At 38.9% G+C, this 22,033-nt stretch overlaps 1 protein-coding gene across 5 annotated transcripts in view; it reads right to left on the bottom strand.

The window, feature by feature from the left end:
- The window catches only part of OSTC (oligosaccharyltransferase complex subunit (non-catalytic)), a 21,708-nt gene extending 7,681 nt beyond the window's left edge, over nucleotides 1–14,027 (bottom strand). Inside the window, exons 1-4 of one of the 5 annotated variants that reach the window (XM_011989823.1) lie at nucleotides 13,824–14,027; nucleotides 8,957–9,050; nucleotides 6,932–7,129; nucleotides 1,338–1,411 (exon numbers count right to left, since the gene is read on the bottom strand). In XM_011989823.1, the coding sequence (XP_011845213.1) occupies nucleotides 1,338–1,411; nucleotides 6,932–7,129; nucleotides 8,957–9,050; nucleotides 13,824–13,962 (505 nt within the window). In that variant the 5' untranslated portion in view covers nucleotides 13,963–14,027. Of the gene's footprint in view, nucleotides 1–1,337; nucleotides 1,412–6,927; nucleotides 7,130–8,956; nucleotides 9,051–13,799 lie in introns of all 5 variants that reach the window. The other 4 variants (XM_011989825.1, XM_011989826.1, XM_011989824.1 and 1 more) reach the window with 4 other exon arrangements.
- Nucleotides 14,028–22,033: the final 8,006 nt, after the last annotated feature.

Genomic DNA, 22,033 nt, shown 5'->3' with positions numbered 1-22,033 from the left:
TATACCTGATGTAAATGACGAGTTGATGGGTGCAGCACACCAGCATGGCACAAGTATACATATGTAACAAACCTGCACGTTATGCACATGTACCCTACAACTTAAAGTATAATAATAAATAAATTAAAAAAAAAAACAAAAACAACAACAAAAAAAACATAAGCTTCACAGGAAAAAAAAAAAAAAGGTTCAAGCAAGCATCCACTAATATTTACACTCTATAGTAGAAGTTACCCAACAGCTAGCTTACGCTATGAAACAAGGGTACTAAGGACTCATTAGGAGTAACTTCTTATCATTTGCATATACCTATATACGAATATATACTTTGTACTCTATCTCTTAATACAGCTATATACTATGGTATCCTTCCTTGTAACTAGTGGGTGACCTATGCTTGTCAACCTATATTTAGATAGAAAAGAATATTTAAATAGACATGTCCTGTTCAAAGCTGCCAAACTTAAAATAGTTTTACCTTAAGGACAATTTTGGAGATACTAAGAAATATTATAATGCTATAAAGATACCATGTTAGAAAAAAGAAAAGAAGAACAAATACATTACTATACTTCTTGGTAGGAAATAAAAATAAAATTGTTGAAATACACTAACTATAATATATACTCAAACATTTAGCCCCCTCTCAGGACCCAGAAATTTCATAATCTTATATTCAGGCCTGTGAGAATTTTACATAATTAAAATTGTAGAGAAATACAATAAAAAGTAAATCAAGTACTCAAAAACCAACTAGAGACAGGAGAAGTCACCATGAAGGACTTTCTATTTAATCTTTAAGGCTATGATTTCAATAATCACTTAGTGCCTCTGTATATTAAGGCAAGCACTGTGCTAGGTTAGCACTAATAGAAATTTCTCAAAACACTACCACATTCATTATTGCATTTAACCCTTGCAACAATCTTAAAAAGGTGTGTGAAACAAGGATTAGTCTCATTTTACAGTTGAAGAGTGTGATAGCAATTAAGTGCTTTGCTCAAAATCACAAGACAAGAACAGAACCGGCATTAAAACACAAGTCTCCTCATGCATTGTCTACTACCTACTCCAATGTTCCTAGAAATGGAAACCTCACTTTCTTCTTTTAGAAACAGTAATGGTTTATTCAGGCCGGGCACGGTGGCTCACGCCTGTAATCCTAGCACTCTGGGAGGCCAAGGCAGGTGGATCACGAAGTCAGGAGATCGAGACCATCCTGGCTAACACGGTGAAACTCTGTCTCTACTATAACATACAAAAAACGAGCTGGGCGTGGTGGCGGGCGTCTGTAGTCCCAGCTACCAGGGAGGTTGAGGCAGGAAAATGGCGTGAACCCGGGAGGCAAAGTTTGCAGTGAGCCAAGATCGCGCCACTGCACTCCAGCCTGGGCAACAGAGCGAGACTCCATCTCAAAACAAAAGAAAACAAAAACAGTAATGGTTTATTCATTTATTTTTGAAACTGTGGCCATAATCTAACTTGAGACATAGAATTTGCAGGACTCTATCTTTAGAATGAAACCACTGACATTGATTAACACTTACATTATGCTTCAGAGTACACCTTCTCATTTAATCTTGACGACTGTAACTCCCCAAGGTATATTATTATACTTCATTTAACAAGTTTGGAACCTGAGGCCAAGAGAGTTCACAGAACTAATCCAAAGTCTCAGAGCTATTAACTGGCAGGCCGAAACTGGACTCCAAATTCCTCACCCTCTCTACTACACACTGTCCTCAGCAGCTGTACAAATGTTTTGTTTCTTTAGAATGAATTACCTCCCTTATTTGCTAAAAATGAACTTTGGATATAAGCTTTTTAGCCACTGAAACAATCCAGCTGCCAGTTTCTCTACAGTCTTAATTCTCTAAAATACAGCTCCAAATCTGGAAGGAAATGAAAGAGACTCTCAAACATCTGAAAGTATGGTTACAAAGCCAAGCCATTAAGCTCTCCTTCAGCCAGGACTGATTTAAAAGGCAATTAATAGCTAGGCTATCTATTCCCTCAAGTCATAGAATAACCAGCAAACTGAAAAGAAGAAGAGAGAAAGGATGAAATTACAATAGGTATATACTGATCGCCATGAGAAGTGACAGGTCAGTGAAATCAACAAAACTGAATAGTAGTACTATGCATAACAGAAAGGTAAAATGACCCTCAGTAGAGAAGGTTAAATTATGCTTAATCTCACAGTGTCCAGCAAATAATAGTTATCAAATAATAAATATTTGCCACATACAAATGTGAGTGTTAACATGTAATACATGTAATACAACAAACACTTTAGAAAGAGGTCTGTCAAAAATGAATACAATGCTTTAGTATTAATGTATTTTCAATTACATGGAATCACATACATGCATCATATCATTCTCTAAATGATGTTAGTTTAAATATTATTACATTCATATTTTTTACTCCTTTTTCCCTTTAAGAGAACTTGTTTTCTGAACTGATCTCATGATCGCAGGATTTATCCAGAAGCTCCTTAGCTTTTCTTCTCAAGCCTAATAAACACTAGGTGAAACTGCTAAAAAGCCATTTTTGCCAGCTGAAATAAGGCAGGTCTTTTGTCCTCAATTATATGATAGATTCTATTTCAACTAGTTTTATACAGCTTTATAACAAATTTGCCTGAATGTAGGAACCCATCCCTCCATCTCCAATTGAACACCTTGCCTGATTTTAGGGCATTACCATGCCACCACAGGCCACCTTTTATTTTTATTTTTTTTTAAGATTCTGCTTTTGGTGGCTCACACCTGTAATTCCAGCACTTTGGGAGGCCAAGGCAGGCAGATCACTTGAGGTCAGGAGCTCGAGACCAGCCTGGCCAACATGGCGAAACCTCGTCTCTACCAAAAATACAAAAATTAGCCTGGCGTGGTGGGGCATGCCTGTAATTTCAGCTACTTGGAAGGCTGAGGCAGGAGAATCGCTTGAACCTGGGAGGCAGAGGTAGTAGTAAGTCGAGACCACGCCACTGCACTCTAGCCTGGGTGACAGAGCAAGACTCTGTCTCAAAAAAAAAAAAGAAAAGAAAAAGATTCTGCTTTAAAGTTAAAGCTGCCCTAAGAGTGGAGGCTAAAGACAATCTAATGAAGATTCATTATTTTTCAGAAGAACCAAGTTCAAACTTATACCAGTCTTCTACTCAGTAACCAAACATCATTTTCTTTGAGTCTATGGATACTTAAAATGCAGCAAACATATAGACGCATACATACATGATTTAACGTGTTACCTCATAAATTATATTAGAACATTTTCATTTTCGCAATGAAAACTACTCCTTTGAGACTGTACTAATAAAAATATTACGGACTACGGTTTAATTTTTTCCTTTTAAATGTACTGCTATGTGTGCAAAGTTAATAAACAGTCATTCTTTTTTTTTTTTTTTTTTTTTTGAGATGGAGTCCCACTCTGTCACCCAGCCTGGAATGCAGTGGCACAATCTAGACTCACTGCAACCTCTGCCTCCTGGGTTCAAGCAATTCTCGTGCCTCAGCTTCCCAAATAGCTGGAATTACAGGCGTGTACCACCACACCCAGCTAATTTTTTTATTTTTTAGTAGAGACTGGGTTTCACCATGTTGGCCAGGTTGGTCTTAAATCCTAACCTCAAGTGATCTGCACACCTCGGCCTCCCAAAATGCTGGGATCACAGGCCTGAGCCACTGCGCCTGGCCAACAGTCATTCATTTTATTAGCATCCACATTTCTTAAAAGTCAAGACATCAAATAAAACATGCTTTAATTAGTAAAATTATATCAATAGGGGGAACATCAGGTCTCAAAAAAGCATAAATCAGAAAACAGAACCAGTAATACTGTTTCAGTGCTACTGTTTTCTCCTTTTCAAAGGCATCTCTTGCTAAAAGTAACATCTTTGTAAAAAAGAATTCCACCCTGGAGGTTATCACGGTACACCTTATGATACAGCCATCCTTATCTCAGATGCCAGAAACTTAGTTGATTTGGAAAAACCAGTGGCTATTGGTGTTTTTTTGACATCTTTTTTATTGCTGTAGTTATTCCACTCACTACTATCAAACTGTTAGGTCATCATAGATAATTTGCGTGAAAGAAGAAAGATACACCCTTTCCTTGCTGGGATAGTAACCACACCCTGTTGCGTGTAATACAGGACAATAGTCCTTGCTCATCATCTCCTCTGGAGCCTGCAAATATTCCGGGAAAGGTAGTATCATTACTTCCATGTCTTATATAAAACTGTCCATTATCTCTCCCCACTCCATACCCAAGATACCAGGCATTAGGAGCTGCAAATGAGAAATGATATCACAAAGGGAGTCATAAATTCATCTTAAAAATTCAAATCTTAGATTTAGTTGCATAACAAGATACAGAAAGTAGCAATTTTCTGTTTGGACCACTGTCCTGTTTTGATTAGATCTAAACATAATCTACAACTGAAACCCAGAAAGTATACCCTTTTTCCCTAGCCTGAAGTTTGGATTTAGTCAACAGTGTTACACACTAGCCTATAGAATGTGGACAGGAAGACCAAAGTTCACATAAATGATTGCAAAAGTAAGATGAAAGACATCCAGAGTATTAAACGCTTGTCAAAGCTTTTCCATCAGTAGGAGATAGCTCTATTATCCTGAAAGTCAAATGCCAGAGCTAAAAGATAAACATCTATTTTCTTAATAGACTCATTCCTAGGAAGAGGACCTAAAACTATAAAGAAGGAAAACACTACGTAGAATGAAAACAGTAGGTAGAATGAGAACAAATCTGATTCTATAAGCAAAACCAGGACACTTCCTCTGTCTGACACATGCCTCCAAAGGTTTCTTTCGTTTAGGTTGTTAATTTTCTGTTTTTTTGAGACGGAGTCTCGCTCTGTTGCCCAGGCTGGAGTGCAGTGGCACGATCTCAGCTCACTGCAAGCTCCGCCTCCTGGGTTGACGCCATTCTCCTGCCTCAGCCTCCCAAGAAGCTGGGACTACAGGCACCTGTCACCACGCCCGGCTAGTTTTTTGTATTTTTAGTAGAGACAGGGTTTCACCGTTTTAGCCAGGATGGTCTCGATCTCCTGACCTCGTGATCTGCCCGCCTCGGCCTCCCAAAGTGCTGGGATTACAGACATGAGCCTTTCAATAACCTCTTTATACTATCTGGGAGTCTCCTCTTTTCTTGCTCTGCTAATGAAAACTTCAGTCTTTTCTATACCAGTATACCTTACCAGGCTATGGTGACTTACTGCTATTAGGAGCAAAAAACAAAGAACAAAAAGAAGAGGCTGGAGTACCTTAGTCTTCATACAACTTAGCCAATGGCCAGAAATGCCTTCCCCAAATGAAAATAAGAGCTGCTGGATGGGCGCAGTGGCTCACGCCTATAATCCCAGCACTGTGAGAGGCTGAGGCAGGTGGATTATGAGGTCAAGCATTCCAGAATAGCCTGGCCAACATAGTGAAACCTTGTCTCTACTAAAAATACAAAAAATTAGCCAGGCATGGTGGCGGTCGCCTGTAATCCCAGCTACTCAGGAGGCTAAGGCTGTAATCCCAGCTACTTGGGAGGCTGAGGCAGGAGAATCACTTGAACCTGGGAGGTGGAGGTTGCAGTGAGCTGAGATTGCACCACTGCACCCCAGCCTGGGCAACAATGCTAGACACCGTCTCAAAAAAAAAAAGGAGCTGCTGCCAGAGGAAACTGAGGCAGCTGGATGGCCACACAGATATTCAGCTGACAAAGACCTTCATGCTGTCCCTCCCATCCCGCCAGGACTAAAATGGGAACACGACGATTGTGGGATAAGTACTTTTGCCCATTCTACCCCAGGGGTGTTACAGACAATGGACAGGTTAAGTCACAGAACAAGTGAATTTGTAAAATTCAAACACACTAAGAAATCAATATAGTTGACACTTGATGTTTAACACAGTTCCAAAAAAATAAAATACTAAGAGCTAATCTTTGCGGTATGCTTGCCAAATTTCCTGTCATTACTGTAGTTACTAATGCATCCATAGATTAAATCAGTATATATGGAAATGTGATATTTGTTCACATTTCAAATAATCATAAACAGAATTATGAAAGATGCCATAAACCATTTTATTTTTCTTCTAAAGATACTGAAAAATTTTCTGAATCAAAATAATCTTTAAATACACATTAAACACACACACACGCAAATATATAAACATCCTTTTCCTATCTTTTTGAAGGAAAATAATTCTCCTTTCCCATTCACGGCATAATTTCTTCCCACCAATATTCAAAGAACAGTAACAATGAGTGTTTTGAAGCTATTCCCTACCATTAATACTAATGGAATCCTGTGTTACAGACTAGCCAAAAGGCATTTTAAAGAAATAATGACAGCAGGGCGCGGTGGCTCATGCCTATAATCCCAGCACTTTGGGAGGCAGGAGGATCACCTGAGGTCAGGACTTCAAGACTAGCCTGGTCAACGTGAAACCCCATCTCTACTGAAAATACCAAAAATAGCTGGGTGCTATGGTGCGTGCCTGTAATCCCGGCTACTCAGAAGCCCGAGGCAGGAGAATCGCTTGAACCCGGGAGGCAGAGGTTGCAGTGAGCCAAGATCGTGCCATTCCATTTCCAGCCTAGGCAACAAGAGCAAAACTCAGTCTCAAAAAAAAAAAAAAGAAAGAAACAATGACTATCTTCAGTCATTGATGCCAGGACAAAGTAACTAAATTTTCTCATGAACATTCATGGGGATAACAACTAAGAAGATCTATTAGTTTCAATTTTTATTAACTATAGCTATAACCTGACCAAGTCACAAATATATTTGGTTTCTGGATTTTTCACCCATGTAAATGAAAGTTAAATTAAATCTCCTATGACTTTACGTTTTCCAGGTAATCATTTTACCACTTTGCAACATAAGTTGCTGATTACACAAATAACTTACGGCAGTTTCATTCTCATGAATACTCTAGCCATGAAAAAACTCAGTAGGACACAGACGAATCCAATGAACAGAAGAAGAAATCTATTGAGTTTTGGGATATTTGGTGCATTCGATCGGTCCAGGATTATGAAACCTAAACCTCCCATTGTAAATAAGAAGCTGGATGCAAGTCCTTCCATAATATATTGTCCATTTACTCTGGAAAAGAAAAGAATGACCATAGGAAGATAATAAATAGAAATGTTTCCCTAAGTTGAAATTCCTATCTCCGTTTTGTGCTAAAACATTTTTGTGCTGTATTTCTTATTCTTACCCTTACAACTATTTCACTATACCTCTGGATATTCATCTGTCCATTCAACAAATATTTATTGAGTCTATTAGGTAGCAAGCACTGTTTTAGGTTCTGGGAGATACAACAATGAATAAAACAGACAAAAATCTTTGTCTTCATGGAATTCACATTCAAAAAAAGTTATAACACCTCAATTAACACAACCATTTATGTAAAATGCTCATATTTTATGTATATGAATGCTTTACCCAGAACTTCAGCTTAGCTTTTTTTTTTTTTTTTTTTTTTTTTTGAGACAGAGCCTTGCTCTGCTGCCCAGTCTGGAGTGCAGTGGCGCGATCTCGGCTCACTGCATCCTTCACCTCCCAGATTCAAGCAATTCTCCTACCTCGGCCTCCTGAGTCACTGGGACTACAGGTGAGTGCCATCACGCCTGGTTAATTTTTTGTATTTTTAGTGAAGATGGGGTTTCACCGGGTTAGCCAGGATAGTCTCAATCTCCTGACCTCATGATCCGCCCACCTCGGCTTCCCAAAGTGCTGGGATTACAGGCGTGAGCCACGCACCCAGTCTAAGTTAGCTTTTTTAAAAAAAGTTATGCTATTTAAATTTCTACTATCAATTTCAAACTAATTTTGAATTGGTGAGATGTGTTTCTTGAAGTTTTATGTTAATAATAAACTTCCTGTTTCAAATGGAAATATTTTAAAAAGAAAGTGTTCTTAAATAAGGCTCCATGAGCCCCGTAAGAACTTCAGTGAGCTACAAACCCCTATAATTATATGTAAAAGTGTGTGTGTGTGTGTGTGCGCGCGCGTATGTGATTTTTCCAAGGATACAGAGCTTTTATCAAATTCTCATAGTTCAGGGACCTCAAAAAGAAAATTTCTCGTTAAAGGGATGATTACACATAGGCATATGTAAAGAGGGTTTTTTTTTTTTTTTTTTGGTCAATTGTTTTCATTGAAAACACAATATATGCATCAGGTTCAAAATTCAAACAGCGTGAAAGAGGGCACTATAAAAAACCTCTCTACCATCAACCTGTCATTAACTCCCACCCACAGAGAATAACAATAAATCTTTCCAGAAATATTCTATGCATAAATAGCATTACTGCAAATAGAAACATATAGCCATGTTTAGGTAGACATTTATTAAGTAAATTTTAGAAAGCAATATAAGCATTGTTTAGGTGAACAAAACCACACTGGAATGGGGTTTCACTGCTGGAACAGAACCCTCAAGTCTCAAAAATATTTTTGTTATTTAATGGTATAGACCAGGGTATAGTCCAAAAATATTTTCTTAAATACCAATATAGTAAATATCTTAGGCTTGCAGGCTATATGGTTTGTGTCATACTTATTCAACTCAGTCACTGTAGCTTGAAAACAGCCCATAGATCATATACAAACACATGGGCATGTTTACCTCCAATAAAACTTTTTTTGGGGAAAAAAAAAAGCAGCTATAGTTCGCTGACCCCTAGAACAATCTATAAATGTAGTTTAAACTGACACCCCACTGTAAATTCGTGATACATCAATCATTATGAAATACCTTACTTCTTAATAAATAATATACTCTTGTTGTTGACTCACTTTCTGCCATTTCAGAATTCAGCATTTTTAAACAGTGGTTGTCTAAATATAGATGGATCCCAAAGGTTGCAGGCATACCCCAGCAACCTTTCCCACCACCAAATCATTCAAAAAGGTATCTTTTACCTGTAGGCCAAGAAAGCTACTGGCCTCTGATGCCCATGTTCATCAGTCATAGAGCCAACACTTGGAGGTTCAACAATAACATCATAAATTATTCCTATAAGAAAGACAGCAGAACAGATTAGATTGTATTCCTAATTTTTGAAAACAGGATTTTAACTTTCATTGTCTCTAAAGGTTCATTTACTTTTTTTTTTTCTTTTTTTTTGAGACAGAGTCTCGCTCTGTTGCCCAGGCTGAGAGTACAGTGGCGCCATCTTGGCTTACTGCAAACTCTGCCACCCAGGTTGAACCAATTCTCCTGCCTCAGCCTCCCGAGTAGCTGGGGCTACAGGCACCCACGACCACACCCAGCTAATTTTTGTATTTTTAGTAGAGATGGGGTTTCACCATATTGGTCAGGCTGGTCTTGAACTCCTGACCTCAGGTGATCCACCTCCCTCAGTCTCCCCAGTCTCTCAAAGTGCTGGGATTACAGGTGTGAGCCACTGCACCCGGCCAAGGTTCATTTAAATATGAATGTTTTGATTGTATTATTAGAACCAAATGTGGCCCAACTAATCTAAGGTTCTGAAAAATCATTCAGACATTCAACTCAATGTTTTAGAATTACTTCGAAAACAATATGATATCTAAATGAAGTACAAATTTCATAAAGGAAATTCATCCAGTAACAGTTGCTAATACTCAGGAATGATTTTAGTATAAAGGAGATTTAAAATTAAAGGCTCTACTTCAGTTCACAAAAATTGTCTCAGATATACTTAGATTTGTTTCTATAAATTGAAAAATAACTAGAGAAATTGCTTAAATGTAAAACAAGGGGCCATTTTAAAACCACGCCATCAGGCAGAATGGCAATACTAGAGATTCATAATCATTAACATTAACGTCCACCATTATGTCATAATGTCATTGTGATCATTAACATTAATGTTCATCAACACTAATAGTTTTCTCAGTCTCCCACTGTCAACATCTACTCTACCTTCTCCACTGTTCTCAAACATCTTCATCTCCAGCTTTTTTTAAGCATAACAAGCCTATCTCCCTTATCCTAGCCTGACAAAACAATCCTATAGGAATTCCCTTGTCTTCTCCCCACCAAATCTACAAATACCTGGTACCTGCATCCATCCTCACCCTCTCCTTTCCAGCTACATAGAGGAAGATTCCTACCTCCTATTATGTGGGATCTCTTCTGCAATTATCAGGAGTCCTTTCCCACTTGTAATCTCAGGGACTTTATTCCTTTGGGTATCTCTCCTCTCTCCTGTATTTTCAAGCTCTCCTTCCCTATATCAATCCTCCTTGACTTCAGATCCTCCTAGCTAACATCCTATTTCTATCTTTGTGTTTTGAAAGGGAGTCAGACTTTCTTCTGGAAAGACTTAGGCAAACTTGCCATCTCCCCTTTCTTACTTACCCTTCATTCTTCAACTCAATCCAATCTCGCTTCTGCAACCATTGATACTGTTCTTTCTAAGGTCACCAATGATCTCCATGTTGTCAAATTCAATGGACACTTTTCAGTTCTCATCTTAGGAGACTTCTCAGAAGCACTCAATCCAGTTTACTAAACCGATTTATTGAAAAATACCTCTTCTTATGGCTTTTGTGATACTTCTCTTCATGGTTTCTTGCCACCTCTCTATTGGACCTCTTCTTTTATAAAACCACTAAATGTTGGAGGCCCTCAGGGATTGGTCCACTGTCCTCTTCTACTTTTCTTCAAAATGAACTCCCAGGGCTTTCAATTTCATGTGCTAAAGACTCTCAGTGTGATGTGCCAAGGCCTCTCAAATAATGCCAGTACCACTAGAATTACATGTAAGCTCCTCAAGAACAGGGACTTTGCCTATGCTCTTCAAAGTCTCATGGGAGTTCCAGAAATGTCTGTTAGTTTACCAACTTCAACACAGGCCTCTTTTTTCAGGTCTACACTCCCATCTGTACATTTGACATATCCAACTAATTTTACCCCAGAAAAACCTCTGGTGCACCATTTTCCACCAAAAACTTTGTTTTTTCAATCTCAGGAAATGATACTTCCATCTATTCAGATGCTCAAACCAAAAACCTGTAAGATTCCTTCCCACTTCATTCTTCCCCTACACCCAGTAAATTCAAGACCTACTGAATCTACTTCCAACATATCTTTCATTATATTATCCTAATCTCCACTACTATAAACCTTGTATAGTCTATGTCAACTACAAAGGCCACCTAATTGGTCTCTTGGTCTCACATTTGCCCTACTTTTCCCTCTGCCTAGCATATCCTTTCCCCAAACTCTTCAGATTTTGGCTTACATATCATTTCCTAAGGAATCACATCCAATCCAATCCAATCCAGATGATGCTTCCAACTCCCTTTATTTTCTCAAAAACCTCTTGTTCTTTTCTTTCACCGTATTTGTAACCATTTTTTTGTTCGTTTTTATTTTTTGAGACAGGATCGGGTCTTGCTCTGTCACCCTGGTTGGAGTGCAGTGGTGCCATCACAGCTTACTGCAGCCTCAGCTTCCCAGGCTCAGGCAATCCTCCCACTTCAAACTCCTGCACTATAGTCCCAGCTACTTGGGACTACAGGTGCGCACCACCAAGCTTGGCTAATTTTGGGGTTTGTTTTTTGTTTCTGAAATAGGGCCTTGCTCTGTTGCCCAGGCTGGAGTGCAGTGGCACAATCTTGGCTCACTGCAACCTTCATCCCCCAGTTACAAGAAATTCTCCTGCCTCAGCCTCACAAGTAGCTGGGACTACAGGCGTGTAACACCACGCCTGGCTAATTTTTTGTATTTTTAGTAGAGACAGGGTTTCACCATGTTGCCCAGGCTGGCCTCGAACTCCTGGGCTCAAATGATCCAACCGGCTCAGGCTCCCAAAGTGTTGGATTATAGGCATGAGCCACTGCACCTGGCCTGTTTTTGTGACCATTTTTAATGGACAAAAAAATTATGTGACATTTAACACGTCTCAACTATGACATTATAAGCTTCAGGAGGTCAGGGTCCTTATGTTTTGTTCTATTATCTCCAGTACCTAGTGCCTGGAACTTAACAGGGACTCAATATCTATTTGCTGACTATTTGTCAGCAACAAATAGTTTATTTGTAAAGGTGCACTCAGTTTTTAGAAGAGACTTCTTCCCTTCCAATGGCAAAACCAATTCATCATACCTGATACCTCACAGACCTGGCCACTAAAAGGCATCCTTTCCACTTTCCCCCAATGGTTGGGACAGAGATCTCCCCATTACAATAATCAACAGGGAAAAAAAGAGGGCCACAAAGAAAACTGAGGCTTCTCAAAAAGAATCCGACTCCAAGGGAAGTAAGGGTTACAGGAAAGAAACTAGCATATTCATTATCATTATTGAATAATGAGGTTTTTTTTGTTTTTGCCCAATGACCTTCGTGAACTGCAAAAATATGAAACGCTTCACGAATTTGCGAGTCATTCTTGCACAGGGGCCATGGTAATCTTCTCCCTATCATTCCAATTTTAGTAATGTGCTGCTGAAGCGAGCACTCAATAATAACATTGAATTACTCTATATTATTTATTTTTAAAAGTCTATTATTTTTAAAAGCCACATGCATTTTAAATTTTGTTTATTCAGTACAGTAGCTATTAACTAGATGAGCAAATGTTAATGGTTAATGTTAATGCAATGCTAGATAGTATCTTGTTACCAAAAAACTATTTAAATGTAACTCAAATATTTAAATGTAATTTATTTAAAGGAACATAAGTTAGTTCTCACTACTCTAGATTGGGAAAGGGGGTAAATTCAAAGGTGCCTTCTAGAACTCAAGCTCTCTCAGTTTGAATCCCCCCCTTCAGTGCCAACTATTCTCACAAAACATCTATGAAAGTAACAATATATAGCCACTCCCTTAAAAGTAGAACTACTTTTGCTGTCCCAAATCCGTAGCTTCAATTTTACAATTTCCAGGTTAAGTACACCACTTCCCAAAATCTAAATTAATTTTATAATTTCCAAGTTAAGTACACCACTTCCCCAAATCTAAATGTACACAGTAGCACAGTTCTAAGTAAATCTTGGAACTGTGGCCTGAAAGGGTAGTGGCTCTGAAAAGACCAGCCCGATTGCCAACTCACCAGTACATAAGGCAACGCCCCTTTGCAATGTTCTATTTGAAAAGGACAGAATAAGATGGCAGATAATTCAGAAGCGTTTAATAGTAATGCTGTTTATCTTATTTTTTTAATTCTCAACTTCTGCCCACTGAAACACAGTATAGTCTGCAAATCTCATCTCCGATCCCAAATATTTATCAAACCTGTGATTTCGGAAAATTCCATTCATATTTATTGTAGGTCATGCAAAAGGCAACACAGGACGGTAGGTCTGAACCAACAAAACTAAAGATTGTCAAGTCTCTTCCAAGAGTCCAGGACAAAGACAAGTTTAAAAGTCCCACAAGCTCTTGACCAACCATGGAAGCGGAGTTGGCCAAACTAGACTTTCCCAGGACCTTTATCAAACAATGAACCATGGAAGCGGAGTTGGCCAAACTAGACTTTCTCGGGACCTTTATCAAACAACATATGGTAAGCAATAAAAAAGCAACAATTTGGCCTTGAAAAATATATTTGACTCGGATCCCTGGGATGGGGGGTGCTAGCAGAGGTAAGGCAATGGGAGTGAGAACACGAATTCTCTCAAGACAGGGCGTCAGGGCGAATAAACTTGGACGTTAACACTCCGGACCCCAGAACTCCCCTCCACCCTCAGAAAGGATCCAGAGCAGAGCGATGCTTCCCCCGGGGCTGAGAGTCAGCGGAACAGATGCGCCTCCCGGGGCGGGTCAGTTCTCTGCGCCTCAGCCGACAGCCCGAGTTACCTCCGGTAATGAGGAAGTAAGACACCACCACCAGAGCATACACAGTCATGGCCGACGGCATGTGCAACCAGGGCGGCTTCTTCAGCTTCAGGTTGGGACATTCGAGCACTAAGAACGGGACACGGTACAAGGTCTCCATGTTGGTGGCAGCAAGGGCCGTTCTCGGCCTCAAGCCCCACGCGCCACCCGGAAACAGGCCCGCCCTCCCTAACAACTGCGCGTGCGCGCGGAAAGGACCCGCAGATCCGTAAAGCTCGGAGGTGGTTATTATATTCATAGAATAAAATAAGAAACTAAATAAAACAAATAAATAATATGAGGAAAATGTTGTAAATTATTTAATCTAGTTAAACTTAAATTGTGGTAATGCCCTCTACATTTTTCTAATGAATATATAGGTGATTTGTGTACCTTCAAGGACCTATGGGACTTCTAACGTGGCCAAGCCAGAGAAGCGGAGGCCAACGAATCTAGCTGAGCCCCGCCCACTCGCTGACGCAGGGGATTTGGAAGTTGATTGGACAGGGGCGCTCCCGGTTCCCAGAGCGGGAGGATGAATGGGAACTTTTGGATAGAAATGCGTTTTATATTAGCGGTTTTTTCAGGGATAGGAAAAGCCGGAGGCTGCTGAGCTTTTACTTCCCGATGTAGTCGTGGTAATAATAAGAATTAATAATAACTACTAAAGTAGTATGTTATCAATTTTTTTTTAAATTCACCCTGGGTCACGAATGTCAACAGGACATCTCTACAGGGATGCCTTAATGCTGATAGCTTGGCGTGACCACAATACTATTTTGAATAACTCATCCTCTCAACTTTGCTCCTCCCTTGGTCATCTGTATGTCGGTAAAAGGTAAAATCACTCTGGCCAAAAATTTTAAAGTCGTCTGGATTTCTCTCCTTACTAACTGACCTTCTGCATTCAAAATATTGGTAGGTCTCTTTGGCTGTACTACCGAAATATCTCCAATTCATCTGCCCCTCACCATTCCACCACTACTACCACCCTAGTGTGAGCCACTGCCATCTCTGGTCTGGGCAACATTTACAATCCAAATGGATGAAAATATATGATGGAGAATTAGTCATTAGGGATGGACTAGAAGGTCTAAAACGTTTTTTGTTTAATGTTTTGCCTTTCTTTTTTATATAATCTTTTAAGACTCTACAAATGTTAACTTCCTTTTGGAGCAAGTTAAGAGTCACTGATTACATAAGTCCAGAGCATACTGACACATTATAGAGCCAATGTTTTTATATTTTTTTATTTGCTTGTTACTAAGCCCGTGGTTTGTTTTGTTTTGTTTTGTTTTGTTTTTTTTTACGGGATGCCATGTATTGGTTCTGCACTTCTAATTAGCTAACAACTCAATTGTTAAGAAATTGAAGACCATAATGAAAATACTATCAAAACATTGTAGGATCCAATTCTAAGTACAGATCAGGCTTGCTGCCCTTACGGTTCATTAGTTAGAGTCTCCCCCAGAGTCTTATTACCTATGTCTTAATGGAGCCACGCGAATCTTAGGTTATGTAAAGGCCAGTGATGACACCAATAATAAATGCATTTACACCAGAACCAGCGTTTATATGTAGGAAGTTTCTCTGGGCACTGTAAAGCAGAATGTTTCTGAAATTCCCACAGTTTTATAAGTAAGGAACACTTTGGAACAATTAAAATATTTTGCTTTGGTATGAAGAAAAAAATAAAAATAAAATATTTTGCTTTGGAAAAACTTCGGGATTAAAGGTTTTTCAATTGCCTTTATAACTTAAAAAGGAATCTAACATTAATTAACTGCTGCTTGGCAGTTACTATGTTAAGTGATTTACATTTGTGCTTATATACTCTTCACGACAATTCTGTTAGGTAAATACTAGTATAACTGCTTTACATATGACAAAACTGACTCCTGGGAATGGAAATAAACTCAAAAAGTATAGTATAGTCTGTGATCAGATGAGACCTAAAAGGCAATTGCTGTAGAAATAAAATAGATTTAAGATGTTTAAGATGGTATATGTTTATATACTTATCCTTCTTCCTGTATATATTAGGGACATGTAATTTCTCCATACATTGTGGAAAACATAAAAATTACTAATATATAATTTTAAAATAAAAAATTAGCTAATATTATTTATTATTGTTTTATTTATTTATTTTATTATGTAATATTATGTATTATTATATCATAAATAATAAAATTGCCAGGTCAGAATACACTGCATTCATCTATATGTTGAATTATTACTGTCACTTTCCAAAAAGTAAGTTTGCTCCAGGAACCAATTCATTATTATTTTTTAACCTCTTAAGCTTTGAAATATTTTTCAACATGAGTTTGTAAAATTCTATAAGCCACACATAAAAGAGACCTTTCATGAGTAAGATATGCATATCTGTTATCATCCATGTCCTAACCCACAATTCCTACAGAAAAATGTTCTATTTAAACATAACATAAACTCTGTAACTGAAAACCAAACAAATAATGAATATAACAGTGGGCATTACAGCATACCCTTAAACAAACATTTAATCTAATCATTCAGTAGTTTTTACAGATGAAGGACAAATGTTGAGAGAAACACAGTTTACAATATACAGAAGAGCTGTCATCTTAAGCTACACATAAAAGCAAATGTTAATCATTCTTACTGTGCACAAGCAAATATATATTCAAAGAAAAAAGCGTAAAGGTGATATCTACCAAGCTTTCTGTGTTCATTGTAGAACATTTTAATAAAAAGCCTTGAAGTCAGAAATGGTTCCGCCAGTCAGAAGAGAGGGAGAGCTCCACAAGTAAGTTTTTAACTAAATTCTAAACAAACCAGAATTACAAAGGCTACAAATATTATTGATTTCTGTTTATTTAAATATGTGTTGGAGAGGAAATTAGTAGCTTTGTTTTATGTAGGATAATAATACTAATATTAACCTGGATTTTTATTTATGAAGACATTTTGCAGTTTGGTTGACAGTCTCTTGAATTATGTTCTTTCCCGCTAGGTTCTGTATAAGCATGAGTACGAAACACTATTAAGTCTCATGATCTAAATAAAAACTCTTTCTAATGCAATATTGTGCGGTTTGGTGTTATTGTTGTAGTTATTTTACATTTTGAAGGTTGTTTTTAAAATTATATGCAAGTAATGGCTGGGCACGGTGGCTCACGCCTATAATCCCAGCACTTTGGGAGGACTTCTCACCTGAGGTCAGGAGTTCGAACCCAGCCTCACCAACATGATGAAACCCCATCTCTACTAAAGAATACAAAATTAGCCAGGCATGGTGGCGTATACCTATAATCCCAGCTACTTGCAAGGCTGAGGCAGGAGAATGGCTTGAACCCAAGAGGCAGAGGTTGCAGTGAGCCGAGATCACGCCATTGCACTCCAACCTGGGCAACAAGAGAGAAACTCCATCTCATAAAAATAAATAAATAATGAAAATAAGAAATAATATTATGCAAGTAAAACAAAGGTACATGCCTAACGTAAAATAATTAATTTATTCAAATATTAGAGACACATATGGAACAAGTTTCCCATTATCACTACTATAATTTTACTTCTCCTTCCAGAGGTAGTGAGATCACTGAGTTCTGGAATGTACAATTGTGATAAATGTACTCAGCAAATGGAAGAATCACCATATTGGTTTCCTGACCCATATAGTGAGGGCGTTTATGGTAGGAAAGTCTAAGTGTAACCGTAGAACGGCTTTTACGTACAGAAACAATAAATCTAAAGTGACTGCAGTGACTGATGTGCTATCAAAGACTTGAAAGATGCTGAGTGGTGATTTCTGCCACATTTCACTCAGTTAACTTGGCCCTTGCAAAAGAAAGATGGACCTTGGAGAACAACAGTGGATTATTGTAAATTTAATCATTCGGTTACTCCAATTGCAGCTGCTATTCCACTTGTGGTTTTGTCGCTGGAGTACATCAACACATCTCGTGGCACCTGTTAGCTGTCCTGGCAAATGCTGTTTCTACTTATACCTATGGTAAAGATCATCATCAGAAGTTTGCTTTCAACTGGCAGAGTCAGCAACACAGCTGTATTTCAGAATTATATCAATTCTCCAGCTCTGTCATAATCTGATTTGCAGGAACCTTAATTGCCTTCTCATTCACAGAATATCACACTATGACATTGCATTGATAATATGCTAATTAGACATAGTGATCTAAGTAGCAACTACACTAGATATATTGGTAGGACAAATGCATGTCAGAGGATGGAAAATAAGCACAATAAAATGTCAGGGTCTCCTCAGGGAAATGTCTAGGGGTTAAGTGATCTGTAACACATAAAATACCTCTTTCAAAATAAAGGATATTTGCTGCACAATGCTCAATGGATGAACCACTTAGAGTTTGGGAGGCAATATATACTTCATTTGGTCATACTATTTTGATATATTTGCTGAGCAATCCAATAAGCTGCTAGTTTTGACTGGGATCCTGAATAAGCAAAGGTTCTTCAATAGCAAACTGCTCTGCCACTTGGGCCATACAACTCAGTAGACCCAATATTACTTGTAATGTCTGTGGTAGATAGGCATGCTTTATGAAGCTTTTGACAAGCCACTACAGCACAGAGCCTTAGAGCTTTGGCACAAACCTATGTCATCCTCTGCCGAGAAATAATCTCCATTGACAAATGACTCCAGGCTTGCCACTGAGCCTTAGTAGAGACTAAACTATTGACTATGGGCAACAAGCTACCATGAAACTTGAACTACCCATCATTTGACAATTTGGCATTGTCTAATCTATCATCCAATAAATGTGGGTGTCTACAGCAACATTCCATCATCAAATGAAAACATTGTGTATGAGATCAAGCTCAAGTAGATCTTGAAGGTACAAGTAAATTGTACAAATAATAGTTCCAAATGCACATGGCCCACATTCCTGCCACATTGTCTCTTTTCTCAACCTATATCTACGGCATTATACCTTCAGGCAACCTATGACCAGTTGACTGAAGAAGAAGAAAAGCCTGATTTACAGATAGTTCCACACAATGTGCTGGCACTCTCTGAAAGTAGATGGCTTTGCACAACAGCCTCACTTTGAAGGATAGGCCTGAAGGAAAGTGGTGAGGAAAAATCTTCCCATTGGGTAGAACTTTAGTAGTGTACCTGGTTGTTCATTTTGCCTGCAAGGAGGAACAGCAAGAGTTGTAGATCTACAGTGATTCGTGGGCAGTTCAATCATTTAGTTAGATGTTTGAAAAATGGGAAGGAACACAATAGGAAAATTACTGAGGAGGTCTGGGGGAGAGGCATGTGGATAGACCTTCCTGTAGGGGTACAAAATGTAAAGATATTTGTGCTTTATGTGAGTGCTTACCAAAGAGCAATCTCTGCATAGGAAGATGTTTATAATCAGGTGGACAAGATGGCCCATTCTGTGGACATCAGTCAGCCTCTTTCCATATCCATTTGTGACCTTGCCCGAAGGACCTACAGACAAAGTGGCCATGGCAGGAGGGACTGAAGCTGTGCACAGCCTTTCATTCGCTAAGGCTGATCTGGCTAGAACCACTGCTGAGTGCCCAGCCTACCACAGGGGAAACCAACAATGAGCCCACAATATGGCACTATTCTACATGAGGATGAGCCAGACCTGGTGGCAAGTTAATTATATAGGACCATGTCCAGTAGGCATTTGGTTTTTACTGAAGTAAACACACTAGAACAAAGTTCCTTCCTTACCCACAATGCTGCTACCAAAATCACTATTCTGTAGGCCTAGGGAATGCCATAGTCATCACCATGGTTCACTATACAGCATTGCTTCTGGCCAAGGAACTCATTTAACAGCAAATGAATTGTGGCCATTGGCTCATGTTCATGAAACTTACTAGTCTTAGTATGAGAAATGGTGGAATGGTCTTTTGAAAACTCAGTTAAGGTGGCAACCCCTTTGGGAGTAGGTCCATGTCTTCTAAGATGCATATATGCAGTAAATCAGTAAGCAGCATATTTCTCTCACAGTTAGAATTCACAAGTCCAGAAATCATGTGTAGGGAATGGGTATTGCTCCTCTCACCTTTACTCAACTTAGGGCTCTACTGATCTAGAAGTATTAGTGCCAAAGAAGAATACTTCCACCAAGGAACACGTTAATGGTTCCATTAATTTGAGAGTTGAGATTGTCAGCTAGCCACTTCACAAATCCTCGTTGCAATGAATCAAAAAACAAATAAAAGAATACTTTATGGGCTAGGCAGATTTATCTTGACAATCAAGAGGAAATTAGACTGTCATCACAAAATGGTAGTAAGGAGGAGTAAGCCTGGAATGCAGTAGATCCCCTGAGATGCCTTAGTAATCCCATATCCTGTGATAAATTTCAATGGAAAATTACAGCAACCCAATAGAGGCAGGACTGTTAGTGGCTTAGACCTTTCAAGGATTAAGGTTTAGGTCACTCCAACAGGCAAGAAACCACAACCAGCTGAGATTTTTGCTGAGGGCAAACACAATATGAAATGGGTAGTGGAAGAATGTAGTTATAAATATTAGCTATGACCATGTAAGCAGTTTTAGGAATAAGCACTGTAATAGTTAGGAGTATTTTATTTTGATACAAATATGTTTTTGTATATATTACCCAATTTTTTTCAGGCTCCCATTCTCGAACCAAATGTAATATACAATTTGTTGATAATATTTAAGCTCTCAGTATTTAAGTCACTGGGTATCAAACAGAGAATATGAATCATCTAGAAGAGAGATGATTATCACCCCAAAATGGATAAAGGGAGTTTGTTTCTTCTTTTGGGGAGACAGCATATTTCAATTGTATGAGGGATAGTTACATTATGTTAGGTGGAAGCATAATGTTGTTATTGCTCTCATTTAAAAATTAAACAGGCCAGGCGCAGTGGTTCATGCCTGTAATCCCAGCAATTAGGGATGCCGAGGTGGGCAGATCATTTGAGGTCAGGAGTTCAAGCCTGACCAACATGGAGAAACCCTATCTCTACTTAAAACACAAAATTAGCTGGGTGTAGCCACGTGTGGTGGTGCATGGCTGTAATCCCAGCTACTTGGGAGGCTGAGGCATGAGAATCGCTTGAACCCGGAAGTTGGAGGTTGTGGTGAGCTGAGATCACGCCATCGCACTCCAGCCTGGGCAACAAGAGTGAAACTCTATTTCAAAAAAAAAAAAAAATTAAACTAGGCCAGGTGTGGTGGCTCACACCTGTAATCCCAGCACTTTGGGAGGCTGAGGTGGGCAGATTATTTGAGGTCAGGAGTTCAAGACCAGCCTGGCCAACATGGTGAAATCCTAAAAATACAAAAATTAGTTGGGCGTGGTGGCACACACCTGTAATCCTAGCTACTCGGGAGGCTGAGACAGGAGAACTGCTTGAACCCAGGAGATAGAGGTTGCAGTGAGCCAAAATCGTGCCACTGCACTCCGGCCTAGGCAACAGAGTGAGCTCCTTCTTAAAAAAAAAAAAAAAGAAAAATTGAGCCAAATATGGTTCTGAAAGGTTTATATAGATATTTAGTTGATAAGGAATCATCTGTGGTGGATTTGTATTGTGTTAACCTAGCTAAGCTGAACTATATCTCCCAGAATCCCTTCATTGCTGAGCTCTAAATTAGTATGGGCCATAAAAGACATCATTATTTTTAAGAAACATATGTTTAACTAGTGAAGTAACTTTCCAACTGATCTTCAGTTATTTCTGCAATATTAAAAATACCCAATTAAACATAGTGGATTAATTTAAAAAATTGTAAAGCATTCATACAGTGGAATATTATACAGCCATTAAAAAGCACACTGTAGAAGTTTATTTTCTGGAATGGACAGATGTCCAAAATAGCCTTTTTTTTTTTTTCTGAGACAGAGTCTTACTCTGTCACTCAGGATAGAGTGCAGTGGTGCAGTCATGGCTTACTGCATTCTTGACCTCCTGGGCTGAAGCAATCCTCCTGCCTCAGCCTCCCAAGTAGCTGGGACTACAGGCGCGCACCACCTTACCTGGCTAATTTTTGTGTTTTTTTGTAGAGATAGGGTTTCACCATGGTGCTTAGGCTGGTCTCAAACTCCTGGGCTCAAGAGATCCACCCACCTTGACCTCCCAAAGTGCTGGGATTACAGGCATGAGCCACCATGCCTGGCCTCCACAACAGGTTTAGTTTTTTTTTTGTTTTTTGTTTTTTTTTT

The sequence above is a fragment of the Mandrillus leucophaeus genome, unplaced genomic scaffold (assembly GCF_000951045.1).
Source record: "Mandrillus leucophaeus isolate KB7577 unplaced genomic scaffold, Mleu.le_1.0 Scaffold364, whole genome shotgun sequence".
Lineage (NCBI taxonomy): Eukaryota > Metazoa > Chordata > Mammalia > Primates > Cercopithecidae > Mandrillus > Mandrillus leucophaeus.
Note: the sequence above shows the minus strand (reverse complement) of the source record. Positions and strands in the feature narration are given on the sequence as shown.